Raw genomic sequence first — 19,415 nt, forward strand, 5'->3', positions numbered from 1 at the left:
TTCTCAAGCAATATTTTTCAACAGTTGGTGAAATATATGTTAAAACAAACTAGCATATACGGCGGTTTAGTGTACTTTATGTCCGTCTGATGTGCCCGTCGTTGCGTTTTCGCAACGCTGATGGCGCCCGGTGTGCGCACGTTTTTTACGTTTTTCTCGAAAAACTTTTGCTGCCGGCAAAAATTATTTTCGATTCCATGCAAGGCCCTGGTAGAAGCGTAACATATCTTGATTTCATCGATTTTCATGATGGTCAATATTCCTGGGCATAAATGGGTTAACCCGCGCGGAAATGCATCTTATAGCACATCCCGCGATAAGTTCAGACCCAGGTCGCTCAAGGTCAGGTCACCAGGTCATGTTAAATGATCCAACCTTAGAAAATTTCATGATCGTAACATTTACACCAAATAACTGCTTTGAAGCTTTTAGAGATTGAAAGAGTGACATGATATCCAATTCCAAAACGTGTATCTCGGATATTCGAAATCAGTGAACTAAGGTCAGGTCAAATAAGTCAATGGGAGGAAATTGAACTGCGACGCTTTTGTAAACACGCTAAGACTTTTGCAAGACTAAGACAACAGGGTAATGTTGTGTACGAAGTGACTCCGGTTGTTTTTTCCACTGAAAAACATAATTCTGTTATCTATGTTCTAACAAATAGTGTTTGACAATTTTTTCAAACAGTCTGCGGTTAGTGAACCTGAATATTGTACCCAGTAGCCCCTATTTATGCCCCTGAGGTCATCTCAAGTCATGAAAGGTTTCCAGCAGGTTTTGACAATAACTTAACCCGCGCCCCACTGGGGTCTGCGTATAACACGCCCTACTGGGGGGGGGGGGGGGGGCTATTCATAGCCCCCCCCCTCCTAACTCCGAAACTACTGGGCCGATCGTCAAAATTCAAACGGCGTCTGATAGCCCCGGAAAAACTGTCGAGCGAAACCTAATTTCATTGACCTCGAGGTCACCGATGACGTCACAGGTCAGGTCAAAGTAAAAATTATTAGCATTTTGGCTTCTTCACGTTTTGGGCTCTGGCCGCCGTCTTACAAGTCAGATCAGGCTAATTTTTGGTTCACACACTCGTAAACAGATGCTCTAGATACCCTGAGGGTACCAAACTTGTACTTTGATTTTCAGGTCAAGGTCAGGTCATCACAGGTCACGAAAATATTATATCATCCGTCGGTCACGTGACACATGTTTTATGGTCCATTTAGGCCAAACATTTCGAATTTGATGTCGTCTTTGTCATTCGAGGTCATTTTGAGTCAAATTTAGCTCAGGTCAGGTCACTTTCAGGTCAAAAAAGGTCAAATTTTGAAGTTAAAATTTTTCAACAAAAAGGTGTCTATTGGATGCAGTTTGAGCTCAGGAACACGATGGTGCTATTTATATTGGCGTACGATGTCAAATTCGTGCTGAAAAATTGATTTGAAAAATTAATAATTGTTAATTTTTTGCAATAATGCGTATAACTTGGCCATTTTTGAAGATATTTAGCTAAAACTTGCTAGAGTTAGTCATAATAATGCGTTCTATCACATATATTCCGGTTTTTTTTCGAAAAGTCAAAAAACTTTTGAAAAAATGTAAAAATATAAATTTTGAATTTTATTATATGAAATTTTCGAAATTTTCAAAATTTCGAAAATCCGAGATAGCAGTTTGATAGCGCAGTCTATTCTGAGACCTCTCATGCAAAGAAATCGGATCTAGCTTAAAAACTGAGCTCTTGGGAGCGATTGCCGTGGTTCAATGTTTTGCGTCGAAATCGGCCGAACATGACGTCACTCTGACGTCATTTCCGGCCGACCTATGGTAGGTACGAAGTTCAAATTTTCACACAAGGTGTCAAATTGATGCAGCCAAAGGTACTGAAAGTTTGGCGTCGATACGTCAAGCGGTTTGGAAGTTATTGCAGAAAAACGGGAGGGGGGGGCTATAAATAGCCCCCCCCAGTGGGGCGCGGGTTAAGATAGGAACATGATAGAACAATGAAAACACCTTGGATGTGTACAGCTCAACGATACGAACCGATTAACCCGCGCACGACGGGGGGGGGGGGGCTCTACAGAGCCCCCCTCCCGTTTTACAGCCATATTTTCTAAACCGTTTGACGGATCAACACGGAACTTGCGGTACCCTCAGAGGCATCAATTGGACACCTTGTGTTAAAATTTCAGCTTTCTAGCTACCATAGTTTGGCCAGAAATGACGTCAGAGTGACGTCATGTCGGCCGATTTTCATGCAAAATACTGAATTACGGCAAACGCTCTCAAGAGCTCAGTTTTAAAGCTAGATCCATTTTCTTTGCATGAGTGGACTACAAATACACGTAGCTATCAAACTGCTATCTTGAATTTTCGAAAGTTTGAAAATTTTGAAAAATATGTATTTACGATTAAAAAAATATATTTTTAGATTTTTTTCAAAAAGTTTTTGACTTTTCGCAAAAACCAGAATATATATGATAAAACACACACTGATGAACTACTTTTGCAAGTTTTAGCCCAATATCTTCAAAAATAGCCAAGTTATTCGCATTATTGTCAAAATTTTACAATTTTATGTTTTTTTTCAAATCCATTTTTCAGTACGTTTTTGACATCGTACAGCAACATTAATAGCACCATCGTGTTCCTGAGCTCAAACTGCATCTGATAGGCACCTTTTTTTTGTTGAAAAATTTCATTTTCAAAATTTGACCTTTTCTGACCTGAAAGTGACCTGACCTCCGGTAAATTCAGCTGACAATGACCTCAAATGACACAGACGACACTATTTTCGAAATCTACGAGTAAGATGGACCATAAAACATGCGTCACGTGACCGATACATGATGTACAATTTTCGTGACATAGGATGACCTGGCCTTGACCTTAACCCGGCAGGCGGTGGGCCTACCAGCCACCTTCCGCGCGGTGGGGGGGGGGGGCATTTTTTGCCCCCCCCCCGTATCTCCGAAACTACTGGACGGATCCGGAAAATTCAAACGGCGTTCGATAGCCCTGTCAATTTGTCGAAGGAAACCAAATTTCATTGACCTCGGGGTCACCGATGACGTCACAGGTCAGGTCAAAGATAAAATGTTTCACCGTTCACGGGGCTTCTAGGGAAAGCGCTATAACACCGAGTAAAACGTTGTCGAAAATCAGCGATAAGGCGTCAGTTGTCTAGTACATATGTTGCTATTAGAGGTCACTGGTCATACCAGGTCAGGTCACAGGTCAGGTCACCAAAGGTCAACAAGGGTCACCACATGAGCCAACTTTACTAAGGTTATGCGATGCACGTTTTATGGCCAGTTTTTCATTTCCAACTCAATGGTGTTGGTTATAAGACCATCAGGTACGATTTAGGTCACTTTCTGGTGGAGGTCAGGTCAAGGTCAGGTCAAAAAAGGTCAAATTTCAAAGTTGATATTTTTGCATAAAATGGGTATCAATTCGATGCAGCTCGTCACGGGGAATCTAATGGTGGTCTTTGTTTTGCGCAACCAGGTCCAAAATTGCTAAAAATTGAGTTTGAAAATTAGACGTCATCAATTTTGAACAGTTTTTTCGCTATAACTTGACCAAAAAAAGAGGTATCGATCTCAAATTTAGTATGTAGATAGAAGGCGGTAGGGACTATCACATATATTCCGTTTTTTTCGAAATTCAAAAACTTTTTGGATTTTTTTTGCTATTATATTCAAAAAATCTATTTTTTATTTTTGGGGGTCAAAATCCAAAAAAATTGAAAAACCCTAATAACAGTTTTGTAGCCCTTTTGATTCCACACCTTTTATGTCTGAAACATTTTTCTGTATCTCTAAAGCTGTAGGCCTGACAGCTCTTCCCGCGAAACCTTTTTTTGGGTCGAAAATGGCAAAAATGACGTAACTCTGACGTCATTAGCGGCCAACCTATCATAGCCTTTGGAAAAAAATTTTTGGTCACCATATGCGCTAGCTGCTCCCGGGAGGGTACTGGAAGTTTGGTGACGATCGGCGCAGCGGTTCTCGAGATATATTGAAAAAAAAACTAAAGGGGGGCAAAAAAATGCCCCCCACCGCCTGGAAGGTTAAAAATTCGAATTAAAAGTTCGGTACCCTCAGGGTATCTCAGGCATCCGTCAAGGAGTGCGTAAACCAAAAATGAGCCTGATTGGACCGGCGGTCCGGCGGTCAGAGCCTAAATTGTGAACTAGCAAAAATGTCGATAATTTTTTATTTGACCTGATCTGTGACGTCATCGGTGACCTCGAGGTCAATAAAAATAGGTTTCGTTCGACAGTTTTTCCAGGGCTATCAGACGCCGTTTGAATTTTCACGATCGGCCCACTAGTTTCGGAGATAGGAGGGGGGCTCTGGAGAGCCCCCCTCCCTAGTCACTCGCTTTATGGAAAATACCCCAGTCATGCGCGGGTTAATATGCACCATGACATGCACCCATGAACCTGACCTGAGGTCAAATTTTAAAAATGACCTTTTAATGTCAAGTTAGAGTTAATTAGACGTCTCGACGAAAGGAACACGATACCTATAAAATAAATGCCCTGCTTACTTATAGTAAAAAAAAAAAAACTCCACAAAAAAGTCATTTTGTGGACAGTTTTTACACATGGAGGCTAAAACGTAGGCGTCAGGTCAAATATGAAAATGTAAATTAGAAAGAGCCTTCAAATTTAGTTATTGGGTGCGCTTTTCCGCGGCTTTGTAGCTCCTATTCGTTCCCTAGTTATAGGCCAATTGGTAAACAAGTGTTAAAAGAGGCAAAATTTGACATTTGATGACCTTTAGTGACGTGACAATTGACCTGACCTACACATTTATTGAGGCCATTTCTTCATGATTTTGAGACCCGAATTAGCGGACATGGAGATGTGTTCAGACACCACTGGCCCGACGCGAGTGGCGCCGAGCACCAGCCCAGCGCGGATTAATGTCCTAGGTCAATGGTTGAACTTGGTCAGGGCAGTGACCTAACTCACGAAAAATCTAAATCTGCTATAATATGTATGTACGTTCTGCTTATATGCGTACCATTTTTATAGTACTTGATGCAGTGAAATTTGTATGTGATATTTTCGACCCCTGATCCTGAATTTTGGATGTCGGTCTTTTACCCGGCAGTTGCTGGGGTATTTCGCCACCCGCCGTTTGCTGGGGGGGGGGGGGGCGTTAAACGCCCCCAGCCGATAACTCGAGAACCAATAGGCGCAGCGAAACGCACGAGGCGGCAAACGAAAGAACGCGACGAGACGCTTCAGATGAGTACTTTAAAATTGAATTTTGAGGTCACAGGTAGGGTCAAGGTCAAGTCAAACACCTGAAATCGGGCTTTCAGTAGCATGGACTTCAAGGACGTCATAAGCTCTGTCAAAACGGTGCACAATCCTTCATATAATGTCTACAAGAGTGTCAGCTCCATGTAGGGGTCAGTCAAGCATCTTAGGTCAGGGTCAAGGTCAGGTCAATCGGGTAGGCAAATATCCCCGAAAATTAAAACTGACATTCGCAGACTGTGACACATGTTTTATGGGTAATTTTGGGCGTAGAACACGATGGTGACATTCATTTTATCATATGTGTACGTGTTTGGTTCAAAAATTCAATTCAAGAAATGTATGTACAGCCCACCGCTAAAGTAATGTAGGGTTTTACCAATCTCAACGGTTGGCTTTGACTGGCGATTGTTTAATGCGGATTGCGGAGTGTTCGAAAAGAAGATGTCAATAGCTAAAGTTGCAGCTGCAAGGGTGACGATACATATAAGCTACATTCAAAGTTCCATTGTAGTCTGGTTAATCGTTCCTAAGCTTCAGAAGCAGAACATGCCCATGACTGAAACCGCACATTACTTCTGCTGTGGACTGTACCATGGTCGGGAAGTAGTCACGCGAAATTGCCAAGATTCAGTTAAAGATTTTGAAAAATGCGAAACGATAATCAATAATCGAAGATAGCCATTTGATTGTTCATGGTATTGGCAGTCTAACGGCGTTGACGGCTTGTCTGTATGTCTATTCTGTGATTTTATATGATTTTTTGAACATATGCCGTTTTTGGTCGAAAACTCAGAAATCCTGACGTCACTAAAACCTCGATATCTCAAAAATTTTCTGACTGATTTTTTTTGAAACTTTGTCAGAATAAACTTTAATCAATTCCCTACATGTACCCAAATTTTGACGCGCCTGCGGCGCGTCGTTTTTATGCTATGGCGCGGCGAAAAAAGTGGGGGCGTTTAACGCCCCCCCCAGCAACTCGCGGGTTAAATCACGATATATTTTTGTATTTGAAGTAGGTCAGGTCAGGTCAGGCTCAGGGCAGGTCAGCCATCAGGCCGGCTATTCTTGGTAGGTGTTAATCATATTGAAGGCTTCACAACAGGGCTTACAAACTAGTTCCAAAATGCTCCAATGAATGACAAATTTAAAATCAGCTAAAAAATTACCTTTAAGGGTTGTAAACCTAAAAATGCCGACTTGTGTCATCTAGGGTGATTTTTTTTTTACTTAACCTTCACGTAACTTGACACCCACATGGTCTATGACTTAACATCATTTCACATGTTAGTACGTTTCTAATCACATGAAGTCTGAAAACGCCCAGATAAATAACACCCACACACGCCGAGTCGCCATTCTGACCTAACGGTCTCGAGAAACACGTCAGAAGTCAAAGGTCGTTTAGTTCAGGTTCATGAAATTGTCAGTGTATGTGTAAAACTGATTAAACCGAGAGTAGAGACGATGTCGTCGTAACCCGTAGATTTTAGGGGAGTAATACGAGGAAAACCGAGTGGAGTAGTCCATACAACTTCACCCCGCCCTTCATAAGTGAAGAGTTAAAAATTCAATGGATACCAATCAGTTCGCCTCGTAAGTGCACCCTTACTCGCTTTTTCCGCGAAGGTCTAGCTCAATTAGGGAGGAACGGCGAGGGGTAGTCGCACCCACCCTCCCCTATAAAAGCGATAGGGCCGGAGAGAGCTATATAAGGGTAGAAGTTGCTCTGTTTTATACGTGCGCAGTACCGCTTAACCCTATTCCTGGCGGGCTCCGCCGGGACAAGAAACTGGCGGGGGGGGGGGGCCGATTCGGCCCCCCCCCCTGAGATCTCGAGAACGAAGCAAGATAGCGACAAGCGGTAAACGGCATCGGATACGCACGGTCAAGATCTACAATTTTTACTAAGGTCATTTTCAGGTCAGGTCAAAGATGACGTCACAGGGGTCGAAAAAGTCAAAATGGCGGCGCTAGATATGGAGAGAGTTTTTCTCGAATAACTTTCGAATTAGTCAAGCTAGGAACAAACTAAGGGCATCATCGTGATCCTCTCGTCAATCCGCATCGAATGATATATATGTTGACCTCGAAAGGTCAAGGTCAAAGGTTGACCTCCGGTCACGTGACCTCGAGGTCATCATGTATATCATTCGATGCGTCTTGACGAGATGAACACAATGAGACCATCCACGCGTCTGTATCTTGTTCCTGTACGGAGTTATTGGCCAAAAACCTTTGGTGACCTTTGATGACGTCACATGACCTCACAGCTGCCCAACAGCAAAACAGACCTCAAGGTAGTGAAGGTTGATCGTATATGAAGTCATGTATGGTATATGGGGCCATTCCCACCCGTTTTAGTGGTAAAAACAGGGAGTTGATTTTTCCCCCATTGACTTATAATGGGGAGGTCGCGAAATTGACCTGACCTTAGGTCACCGATATCAAAATTCCGAGATATACAAATTGCACATACTGGTACCCTAACTAAACCCTGAAGAGAAGAAATTGATCGGTCAAAAACTCTAGCTCTGGCGTGATTGCAAACTTTTCTGAGGTAGGGTCACCAAACCGCCTCTGGTGACCTGACCCGAGGTCAGATCAACTCAAAATTTTCAGACATGTTGCGTAGAAGCCTTTTAGGAAAAGTCAGAAAATTTGAGCTTCCTAGCTCAACGCGTTTGGGAGAAATAACCAAAAAACCTCAGGGGGGGGGCTCCTGAGGCCCCCCCCCCGCCAGGAATAGGGTTAAAACGAACGACACCCTTGGAAATCAACATTCTATAGGCCTGTCAGATCTACTCCAAAATTTAGACCACACAGCATGAGTACAGTGATGGAAGCCGGGATCTTCCATCTTTGGTTACCCCGAACAAGCTTGCATGCGGGTTCTATGATGGCGATTGGCGACCCTGTATCCACCGGTATAGGCTCTATGGCCACATAAGGAACCCACCTGCGGGCTCTATGGCGACCTCGACGGCCGGGTCGTCGAAGGGGTCGTAGCTGGCCTCGTAGTGCGTCTGCGCGCCGTACTGGCTGCCTCCGGCGCCGTACAGCTGCGAGCTGACGCTGTGGTGCGACTGGCGACTCTGCGAGCGCGAGCAGCCGGGCCGCCGCTCCAGGCTCTGCTGGCGACTCTTGGAGGCGCGCTCGAGACTGGTGGGCCGGCTGCGCGCGGCCGCCGCCGCCGCCGCCGCCGCCGCGGAAAAGGTGGACAGGGTGGGCGGAGGCGGCCCGTAAACGATGCCGGCGCCGCCGGACGGGTGGCCCAGCGTCACCTGCACCATCTCGCCGGAGCGCTCATCGAGCTCCACCGTGTCCGAGGAGGTGGCCGGAGAGTCGGGCGCCAGCCGGCCCTCGGCGGCCGACAGAGAGCTCACCTCGGCAGAGGCGGCCGTCGAGCGACCCGACGTGCTCATGACGCGGGAGCCCGTTTTCGTCTCTCCCATCTCCGTGTCACCTGCGATGGGCGGGGGAGGGGAAGAAGTAAGGAAGAGTCAGTGAACTCAGTGTGAGGCGCTGCAGTTTGTTTTACATTCTCTCTTGGATCTTTATAAAAAGGCGCATAAAATAAAGAAAAGGACAAAACAGATATAAGAAAAAGAGCATGAACAGGTAAAAGGAGGGAAGATCAAGCGAAGCCGATATATCTTGAGAACGTACTGTTTGCCGGCTGGTCCGACCCATTGCGCAATATGGACCAATGGAAGGTGTAGAGAATGGTGGCAGCTTTCGGGGACCGATTGTCAGGCAGAACCCTCACATCGGGGCCACCGCTTCTGCGCTCTGAAAACAAACATACACAATCGTCAAATACATACATCAGTCAAGTGTAAATATGTATAAAGGTTAAAGTGTAAAAAATGACGGCAGAAATAGCTTCAAATGGTAAATAACGTTAAAACAACAAGAACGATCCCTACTTAATTAGGTTATTTTGACCTACCAGGTGAACTGAAATGAAACATTTCGACATTTCAATATGTTCTTTAACTCTCGCCGGGCACATCAGTTTTCGACGTACCTACCGACAGGTCCAACAGACTGGCCGAACTATAGGAAAACATACCGGGGGTTAGTGAGTGTGTGAGTATGTGTGTGTGTGTGGGGGGGGGGTGAACCCTCCTCTACGCTTGACCTCTAACTGAGCCAAGATTTCGCGTAAAAAAAGGTGTGTGTCGTTACAAGACGCAGTGATTTGTTTGGTAGCCGATTTTAAAGTCTCAGGTCAACTGGTGACCTCTGATGCCAGGTCAAGTACCCCAAGGTACTAGTTCGGTATTCGATGGAAAAAAAAAATCGACAAAACGACTGCAGAGTCGTGATTTTATGCATTGTGTTCGTCATGCTCAGGCGCTTCGAATAATTTGTTATTGTTTGGGTGAGGTCAACTAAGGGTGTAGACCTCATAGTCAGTTCAAGGTTATCTCAAAGCCACCTTAGTTACAACGCTGAGGCTGGTCGATGGATGTCATGATGCATTTCGGCTCAATTTGATCGGGAATTATTGACGGAAATCCCAATGAACATAGTAATTTCATAAATGACGTCACTATGTTCATAAGGTCAACAATGCAAATCTTGATCATTGAATCTTGCAAATTGCACAAAATGTATTAACTCACGATTTTATGTGCATTTGAGATAGTCTTAGATCATTTACATCCTGCTAAAATACATAGCGCAGTTTCATATTTTTCCCATTGACTTATAATAGTGACGTCACTTAGCCGACCTGACCTCAGGTGACCTTTACGACAGCCTGAGATACCTATGCCAGTTGTGGGAACTAGAGATGCGATTTTGCCCTATAGGTAACGTCTCCCTACAAAATATTGATTCCGATACCGGGCGTTACGGCTTATTATTGCACTGGCGGTATACATATCTGAGGCCAGTTTCACCAATAAAAAACAGACGGCTGCGATTATTTTTTGACAAAACGATAGTCTATAAATCATATTTACCGGTGGAAAAAGTAATTGCTGACCAAATAATATAGCACTTGAAAGCTAAGTTTTTACATTTTTCAAGTCACTGATTAGTATTTTCAGCAGTAAATGACATTTTGAGACTATCGTTTTGTCAAAAAATAATCGCAGCCGTCTGTTTTTTGTTGGTGAAACTGGCCACTCCACTGCTCGCTCGAGCACGACTCGAATCGACATCCAACATATCATCCTTCATTCTTCGGCATGTCAGAGACTCCATGTCAGAGCAAGCACAAGCGAGGCGCGGGGAAGCTGAGAATAAGAGCCGTCGCCCCCTCCCCTTCACCCCCTGACAGCTCCGACATGCACTCCAAGTGGTTTTCAACCGTTCCCGAAACTCAAACACCATCTTCCGGGTTATTCAGTTTCCCCGGACGAAGAACCAAAGAGTTATGTGTCACACACAACACCTGATCGGTACCAAAAAAGCTTCTTATTCGGTGCCATCTATTTTTTATCCCATTGTTACGTGTAGTTCCGATTTTATCTGTCCATTTCCAAGGCTCCATCGCTTTCTAGGTCTGGCGCTTATTATTCAATATCCATCCCGTTTCCCCATCCCTTTATCCCAAGCACTGTTCAAGCAACGTACGCATTATTCGGCAGCCCATCTAAATTCCATCATCTGCCAATATGACAAGAGTGTGACCAAATCAAAGCGTTTCCTCACCGCCGGCCGATCCAGGAGGGTCTGGGTGAGCTCCTCAGCTGCCGTCTTACACCGTCCACGGTCACCGTCACTGGGCCGCCAGGGCCGGACACGGTCACGCAGGGTACGCGGCGGGTGCACTGGACGACCGCGGGTGCACGGAGCAGTGGGCGTCAGCGGCGCGTCGGCCCGTCACCGGGTGCCAGCACCATGGCCGTCGGCCGGCTCGATGGGCCGCCGTCGTGCCACCGCCGGTCCGCGATCGATGGTGGAGGCCGGCGCCGGCGCCGACGACCGGCTGCGCGCCGCACCGCCGTCGGCGCCGAACATCGCGCGCCGCCGGCCGACGTTTTAACTCAATGGACGCCAATTTCTGGCCGTCGGAGCCAGACGGACGCCCACCTCAGCTCGGCAGAGGCAGAGGAGCGCCTCTTGGCCTGCCTGAGGCGGAGGAGCGACCATTTCAGTCCATACTAGAGGTGTGAACACTCAAACTCACGACTTATACACATGGATTAATCCGTCCCGTCTACTTCTGCATTTCCATAGCGCGAATTGCTCGAGTGAGCGCTGTTAGGACCTCCTTTTGTTCCACGAGATGACTTTCAAGCCCATAGTGCGATAGCCCAGCGATTGGTCAAAATGAAAGAAAATAAATGAATTGGCTGTCAACGAAACGGTTAGTGAGTTCTTACAGTGGCGGATCCAGGGGGGGGGGGGCAAAATGGGCATTTGCCCCCCCCCCCCCAACGGCATAATTTTAACATTATGCCTATGGACGATGCATAGAAAGAATCGATAAATTGTTATGGTTTGCCCCCCCCAAAAAAAAACTCTGAGCTGGATCCGCCTCTGAGACGGACCACCCAGCAGTGCCTGCTATCCGTTCATGTGTGTTACACTTCTGCTCTGTACTCTTGTAAGAAAAAATAACCAGAATGGTAAAATAACAAAATGAGCCTTTATTCTTTACTCATGTGTGATGGAAGTGCAGCTAAAAGCTGGGAACATGTGTGTTGATTGTCGTTTGGCATGAATGCATGCTAACTGAGCACTTAGTTCTTACTATGAGATATAACGATGTCGTGTCAACTAAAATCTTAGCGACGTTATTCTGTTTAAGTTCACAAGCTTCTGAGCGGTTATCTATAATAAAAATACTCTTTCTTTGCTAGCGCTTAGGCAACGCCTTTACCACATAAATTACATATTGAAATGCCTGTTTATTGCTATTACGAGCTTTTGAAAAACACTGAATGTTTTGTTTCATGCGAACCGCGAACCGGAAGCATATCTACATATACATGGCTATGCTATACCTATATAGCAGAAGGTGCAGTAGAAGCTGGAAAGCAAAGGTCCTAGCGAGGAGAGGACGAGTCATCTCAATTAGCATCTTACACATTTCAATATTGACCTGACATTTTGCATTTTATGTGTCATATTATTTCTCTCTTCATGCAGCTAACACTGAATCAATGGAATTGCGAACAAATAGGCACCTCTCTTCGATGTTACAGACGCCGTGAGCGTGGGGTTTTCACAGAAAACTGAAGGTAAGTTTACATTCTATAATAAACGCTATGTGATGCATCGCAAACACACGGACTGTTGACCTTGGCTCATCATAACTCATTCGTCATAAAATCGTCTAGAAGAGCCGACCAAAGCGTGAATGACACAGCACATGCATAACTACTATGTGACCTTGGCTAAATCTGCGACTAAATAGCGCCAACCGCGCTCCAAGGCCGTGCGTTTGGCTGCCGGGTCTCGTGACGCAGGCTCGCGCGCAGCACCACACTCCACTGCTGTGACGGCGGGCTGCAGGGTCGCTCACCGAGCCAGCGCGGCGCTCCAGCGTGTCTCCCTCGGCTCCGTCATGTTCGTGGCGCTGCTGATCATCACGCTGTCGGTGCTGGCCGCCGCCGTGTACAGCGTGTTCAAGAAGGATAACCATCCGCCAGGTCAGTGCTATTAGCAGTAATATGGGCTTACAACCGGGTCTTGGCGGTTTTGGTATCTACCTCGCTTATCAAATTTGTCAATTTACCTACAACATCGCGAATATACGAAGGCGAAAAAGTGCAACATTCTTTGAAAGTGTAGCTTTATCTCCTTCATTTATCTCCTTGCATTCGTAGGGGGGGTTCTCTCTGTCATAAACTCATGAGTTTCCTCTCATGCAAATTTCAGTACTGCCCGCTAGAACCAGGGTATAGCTATACCTACCCGGACGCTGACGCCCCAACCGTCTTCTCCCTATCTCATTCCGAAATAAGCATAAGCAATGTTCTGGAATTATACCAAAGTTCTTTGCTCCGAAGAGTGTATCAATAATAATGTCGCCTGTCTGTCACTCAGCTAGTCTATCTGTCACTCGGTCTATCTGTCACTCGGTCTGTCTGTCACTCGGTCTGTCTGTCACTCGGTCTGTCTGTCACCCGCAGGTCCGAGAGGCCTGCCTCTGCTCGGCCAGGCGCTCTCCATCGACTGGGGACACCAGGACCGCAGTTTCACCGAATGGAGCCGCCGCTACGGGCCGATAATGAAGGTGACCGCCGGCTGGGAGACCATGATCGTCCTCTCCGACCCGGACCTCATCCGAGAGGCGTTCAACGGGCCGATGGCCGTCGCCCGCCAGAGCAGTCCCGGCTTCGAGCTCATCTATGCCGACAAGGGGATGGTCTTCACCAGTGGTGAAATATGGCACCAGACACGGCGGTTCACCCTTTTTCACCTAAGAAACTTTGGTATGGGTCGGTCCAGGTCGGTTGAAATAATCCACGATCAAATCAAAGAGTTCATGGAGGAGGTGCTGGAGCCCAACAAAGGGCAGCCGAGATCGGTGGACCATAGCCTGAACATCGCTATCCTGAACATCCTCTGGGCACTGGTCGCCGGGGAGATCGTCAGCATAAAGGACGCTAAACTGCTCAAGATCATAGAGAAACAGGAGGAGTTCTTCAAGGAAGCCCGGCTGTTTTTCCTTATGGCAAACGTGCCCGGTCTGATGCTGCTGCCGGAGTGGATCACCGGGATCAAGAAGATCCGCGCTATTTTCCACTACCCGATCGACCAGCTGCTGCTGCCGGCACTGGAGGGCCACCGGCGCACGGTGGACCTGTCTGGAGAGCCGCGCGACTACATCGACTGCCTGCTGCAGGAGCAGAGCCGCCAACCGGAACTGTTCACCGACCGGCACCTGCTGCGCTGCATCCTTGATCTCTTCACCGCCGGCTTCGACACCACGGCCAGCACGCTGCGCTGGGCCTTCTGCTTCCTCTGCGGCCACCAGGAGGTCCAGCAGCGGCTCCACGACGAGATCCTCGGCGTCATCGGCCGAGAGCGGCCGCCAGAGCTCGCCGACAAGGCCAGCATGCCATACACGGAGGCCTTTCTCATGGAGACGCAGCGTCTGTCCAACATCGCCGGTGTCGGGGTAGCGCACGTGAGCACGGCCGAGTTCCAGTTGGGCGGCTACACGGTGCCGCGCGGCGCCCAGGTCATCTCCAACCTGACTGCCGTCCACCTGGACGGCAGGCTGTTCCCGGAGCCGCAGCGGTTCCGGCCCGAGCGGTTCCTGGACGAGCGCGGCCAGCTGCGACCCAGCCGCGCGCTGATGCCCTTCTCCGTGGGCAAGCGCTCCTGTCTGGGAGAGACGCTGGCGCGCACAGAGCTCTTCCTGTTCGTCACCAGCGTGGTGCAGCGCTACAGACTCCGGTTCCCCGACGGCTTCCAGCACGACTTCGCCATCAACGAGTCCAAGCCTTTCGTCAAGGAGCCGAGTCCGTACCAGCTGATCCCGGAGAGGCGATGGTAGTTGTGTCTTCCAGCTGCACACGTTCAGGTGAAGAAGACAATATCCTATATCGCGGCCATGCTTGTAAGGTTAGAAATGTTTAGAAGAAAGAACTGAAGTGCGCTGAGCAAAAAAAAAAAAAAATCAATGCATTGGGCGGTCCCGATCATGCGCTATGAATGCATACAATTTGATAGTTGTATGCACTTTGCCGAGTCGGAGCCACTAACTCTTTTTGTTGAGTGTAACGGCCCGGTTAGGTGTGGCGTTTATCGTTTCAGTAAACGGTGAATAGCGACGGCTGGTGTTTTGGAAGGAATCCGCTTTGTCGTTATATGCTGCCTGAAATTGTATGCAATGTAAGTACGACATCGCTGTTATGCATCAGCGTTCAGCATTCAGCATCCATTCACTCAGCTCTTGGCGTTCTCGGCACCGATCGATGGACAAAGACGCCTGTCCAGAGGTATTACTGTTTTCATATCATTCTAATCGGCTCCTTGCTGACATACTGACACCGTCAGCAAACTCATCATTATTATCCACGTCGGTCGTGGCTAGACCGTAATACCGCCTCGATTACGCCGTCTTGTCCTGTCGGTATGTCTTATGGTGCCGATTTTACCACCATCACCGTAGTGATAACGGCCAAATACGCTGCCAGAATGGCATACATATAAGCGGCAATGAGAAGTTATTGGTGCATAGAAATGTGGCAATTAAACACAACGGCAGAGTAATATTTCATAATCACATCCTGTGTGCGTACCATGGGGACAAATATGGGTTTCCGTTTTCATTTTTGTATGCTTTCTACTCAATTAAAAAAACCTTACTTTGAACATTACAGGTAGAATCAACATGACAGCATCCATTTTTACATTCATGTTTGTATGATTTAGGTAAAAATTATATAACCAACAGCCGACAACATTACGGTAGGGGAAGTTGGGGCAATGCCGGAGTTGGGGCAAAGCCGAAATTCGAGATATTTCGAAAACCGTAAGACATGGATGCCACCTGTCAGTGATGCTCTGAAGCTTAAGTGACTACAATTATCGCATGTTTGTTACGAGTCGTCATTCGGAATACTTCGGCTGTGAGGGCGCCAAGAGCGTTTTCAAGGTACGCGTTCCTTGTACTACATGCGCCTTTGAAGCTGCATTTCTTACTCATTATGCTACCGTTTGTCTGGCCAATTCGGTCAAGTAATCTTCAGCATGTCTTTGCATAAGTGTGCTGCCTATTTGAAATTTATACCGCACGTTGAAAAGTTATGGGCCTGCAAATGAAAGTATGGCTGGCTGGGGTAATGCCGAAAACGTGCAATTACGCACGTTAAAGCACGCTACGTGGACTTTACTGCTGTAGAATAGCAACGCGAATTTTTAGTCACACAAATTACACTTTCAACCGACACAACGGCCTGTTAGCTATAAGGAATTATTTACCTGGCATTTTCTTACTATATCACACAATTATAACTTCCAGTGTGCACCAAGCGTCCTCAAGCTCTTAAAACGCGTGTCAGCTTTGATAAATTCTGGATAAAGTTTGAGATAAAGTGGCAAAACATCAATGTCGGCATTCCCCGTAGATCATTTCTCCCATTTTCGGCTTTCCCCGCAGTCCGGGGCAACGCCGAAAAAATCACTTCTTTGATATTTTTAGTTTGTGCGCTTAACGGTATGCGAATTCATCAAATGCGCCTGGTATGTTTGAAAGGCATAAGACTGGCCTCTCGAATGACGCCAACAAGAATAGCTTATGTTGTCTACCTTGCGTGCTACGGGCGTCAGAAAAAAAGTATTCGGCGTTCCCCCAACTTCCCCTATTCACTATTCAGCACCTAACGCCCTCGTCTCACCCCAGGAGGAAGTGGAGCAATGCTGCCCACTCTCAGCATCAAATCGAACTCTACGACAACGATTCACCCCGGTAAGGCCAGATTTTGCAAAGGCGAGCAGTTTTTTTTTTCAAAAAGGGACCGTTGATTATGACACTTTCTGAAGCCTTTTTGTGCTCAAAATTAAACGAAACGACATCTCGGCACAGATATCGGAACGAGCAGAGCGACATCTCGTTCCCGTGCAGATCGCAGCGGGCCAATATATCCCTTGGAAATAAACGTGCACGCCTCAAAACTGGCTTCCGTTACGCAGAATGCAATGTAAAGCCTTTCCCAGGTAAAGTGTCCTCTTGCCACGTGATGAAAACGCGTTTGAAATCTTTATGCACGTTTTCTATAAATATAAGATAGGTCATATAGTGCCCGGTTTCTAACACTTTTTGATTGTCAAATTCGTCAATATCAGCATTCAATGAGGGGAACAGCCTTCGGCCAAAGGTTTTCTCTCATGGACTGTAGGTGGCACTAGTGCACGCACTGGGCTCATCCTAGGCTGCTCAGGTCTCCCATCTTGATCTGGGTCAGAGACATGGGGACATCCATAAAGACAAGGTGTGACACATCAGCGAATTTATTCAGAGGTCATTGAGCTCTCATCGTCTCTACATTCATAAGAGACGGTCGCTGGCAAAACGAAATTAATTACATATTTAACCCGCGCCCTGCTGGGGGGGGGTGTTTGAATGCACCCCCCTTGTGGTTTTTAGCGAATATCGCCGCCGTTTTTGGTACACCTTATCATACATCAATTCTACACATGTTGTAAAAATTTCAGACCAAGGTCATTCAAGGTCAGGTCACCAGGTCACTTGAAGTGGTCTCACCTCATAAAAACTTTCAATGTCTGTCATAGCTACACCGAGTGACCGATCGCTTTGAAACTTTCAGCGATTGCTAAGAGCAATAGCATGTACAAAATGTATATCTCAGAATTTTGATATCGATGACCTAAGGTCAGGTCAATTTTGCGACCTCGCCATTATAAGTCAATGGGAGAAAATTGAAATGCGCCTCTTTTGGATGCAAGACATTATAAACACTCCCAAACACCGAATTACAAGTGGTTTAGACACACTGAACATGAAAATGGTGTCCGTGACCCTTGTTTATGCCCTGAGGTCATCTTAGGTCACGAATGGTATCTAACAGTTTTTCGCAAATAACTTTTGATAGAGGCATGCTAGAGCGATGAAAACAACTTAGATGTGTTCAGCTCGACGATACGGATCGACTGATATGCAACATGACCCTTTCCGGTCAGGTCATGACCTTGACCTGAGGTCAAATTTTCAAGTTGACCTTTCAAGGTCAAGTTATAGTTCATTCGATGCGTCTTGACGAGAGGAACACGATGCCGGTAAAAGTAAGCTCGTACAAGGCTTGGGTCAAAAGTTATTGCAGAAAAACTGTTTTCGAAAAAATCGTCTATTTTTGTAGTTTTTGCCCCCTGGAGGCAAAACCGTTCACGTTAGGTCAATTCTGAGAGAATTACTTAGAAAGGGCGTTAATAGGGCTATCGAATGCGCTTTTCCGCGGCGCTGTAGCTCTATTGGTTCCCGAGTTATGCGTTGGCTTCTTGGAAATTTTCGACATTCGACCTGGAAATCGGCGAAATTTTGCCTTCAATGACCTCTGGTGACCTGACCTTTGACCTGACCAAAAAATTGACCAAAGTGATTTCGTCATTATTTTTGACGCTCTTTCGAACGCCGCCTTCCGCGTATCGCTACGTGGCCCAGGAGCCGAGTTACAAGGGGGGGGGTGTTCAAACACCCCCCCCCCCCCAGCAGGGCGTGGAAATCCAGGACCCCCAGCAGGGCACGGGTTAACAGCCGAATTACAGACTGAAGTTAATAAAAAATACTTTAAATTAATTACAGATTGAACGAATATTCCTGATCCATTGCAGCTGTTTCCAACAGAGAGGTCGGCCAATGCATGGTACGAAGACGACTCGAGCCAGATACGCTGTCACATGTGCCTACCACATTTAAATGGTCCTTTGGTAGGGATAAGGCAGCAGTAACAGCCTGGTTACGGGTTACCTACCACCTACCACGGGACAAACACAGACCCCAATCCTCGCGAGTCCTCTGGAGTTGGAGCTAGTTTTTCCTGTGCCTCAGTGCACAAAACCACTGCAGTTGCTAGTACTGAAAGCGTGCGTTCCAAAACGCAGATGTTTATATGTAGGTAAATGTCCAGGGCCTAAGCTATAGGCCCCATGTGCGTTTATTCAACAGTGGCTGTTTTCATTAGCGTTGGTTAGGCGGTCGGTAGGCCGGATCAAAATGTTAAGTTTGAGATAACATTTATAAACACTGATACAATAAGTAACGCCGAAGTTTGTAGGCGACCGTTTCATCTGTGTAGCTAGAATAAAGGTTTGCTGTTACTATAAAGATGTAAGGTGTACATACCTAGGCAAGTTGTAGGGTTAAGGCACTTTCATTTACATTAAACGCTCATTTGCTCATCCGTTATCACTCGGCTGTCACGTAACGTACAGTAAAATAGTTTATATCAAACCAGTATAACGCCTTTTGGGGCGACTAACGGAGCGAGCGAGAGGGTGAGCCTTGCACGTGCGAAATTTCGAGGGGGTACCTCCAACTGACTTGTGCACGGCACCCTACTAACCGGTCTCTAGCGATGTGCCAAATTTGAGCACAATCGGCCCAGCCGTTCTCGAGATCTGGAAGCGGCACCCTGCACGTGCGCACGTGCAAAATGGGGCCCAACTGACTTTTGCACGGCACCCTACTAACCGGTCCCTA

At 46.7% G+C, this 19,415-nt stretch overlaps 2 protein-coding genes across 2 annotated transcripts; one reads left to right on the forward strand and one right to left on the reverse strand.

Annotated features, from left to right (window-relative positions):
- Window positions 1-8,048: 8,048 nt before the first annotated feature.
- On the reverse strand, window positions 8,049-11,160 carry LOC122391777. Its single transcript, XM_043386015.1, has 3 exons — window positions 10,949-11,160; window positions 8,951-9,073; window positions 8,049-8,747 (listed from the first exon to the last, which is right to left on the reverse strand). Exon 3 carries the CDS (start codon window positions 8,734-8,736, stop codon window positions 8,218-8,220), a length of 519 nt encoding a protein of 172 aa, XP_043241950.1. The 5' UTR covers window positions 8,737-8,747; window positions 8,951-9,073; window positions 10,949-11,160; the 3' UTR covers window positions 8,049-8,217.
- A 1,579-nt stretch (window positions 11,161-12,739) lies between these two features.
- LOC122391746 (cytochrome P450 2J4-like) lies at window positions 12,740-15,649 on the forward strand. The gene is made up of 2 exons (XM_043385968.1): window positions 12,740-12,894; window positions 13,378-15,649. Exons 1-2 carry the CDS (start codon window positions 12,810-12,812, stop codon window positions 14,748-14,750), a joined length of 1,458 nt encoding a protein of 485 aa, XP_043241903.1. The 5' UTR covers window positions 12,740-12,809; the 3' UTR covers window positions 14,751-15,649.
- The last annotated feature ends 3,766 nt before the right edge of the window (window positions 15,650-19,415 follow it).

Source organism: Amphibalanus amphitrite, unplaced genomic scaffold (assembly GCF_019059575.1).
Source record: "Amphibalanus amphitrite isolate SeventyFive unplaced genomic scaffold, NRLGWU_Aamphi_draft 000453F_arrow, whole genome shotgun sequence".
Lineage (NCBI taxonomy): Eukaryota > Metazoa > Arthropoda > Thecostraca > Balanomorpha > Balanidae > Amphibalanus > Amphibalanus amphitrite.

Bases quoted from the DNA above. Each gene is read 5' to 3' on its own strand.
- LOC122391777 (XM_043386015.1), bottom strand. From the start codon at position 8,736: ATGGGAGAGACGAAAACGGGCTCCCGCGTCATGAGCACGTCGGGTCGC.
- LOC122391746 (XM_043385968.1), top strand. From the start codon at position 12,810: ATGTTCGTGGCGCTGCTGATCATCACGCTGTCGGTGCTGGCCGCCGCC. The intron at 12,895-13,377 runs GTCAGTGCTATT...TGTCACCCGCAG, and splicing joins GAAGGATAACCATCCGCCAG to GTCCGAGAGGCCTGCCTCTG.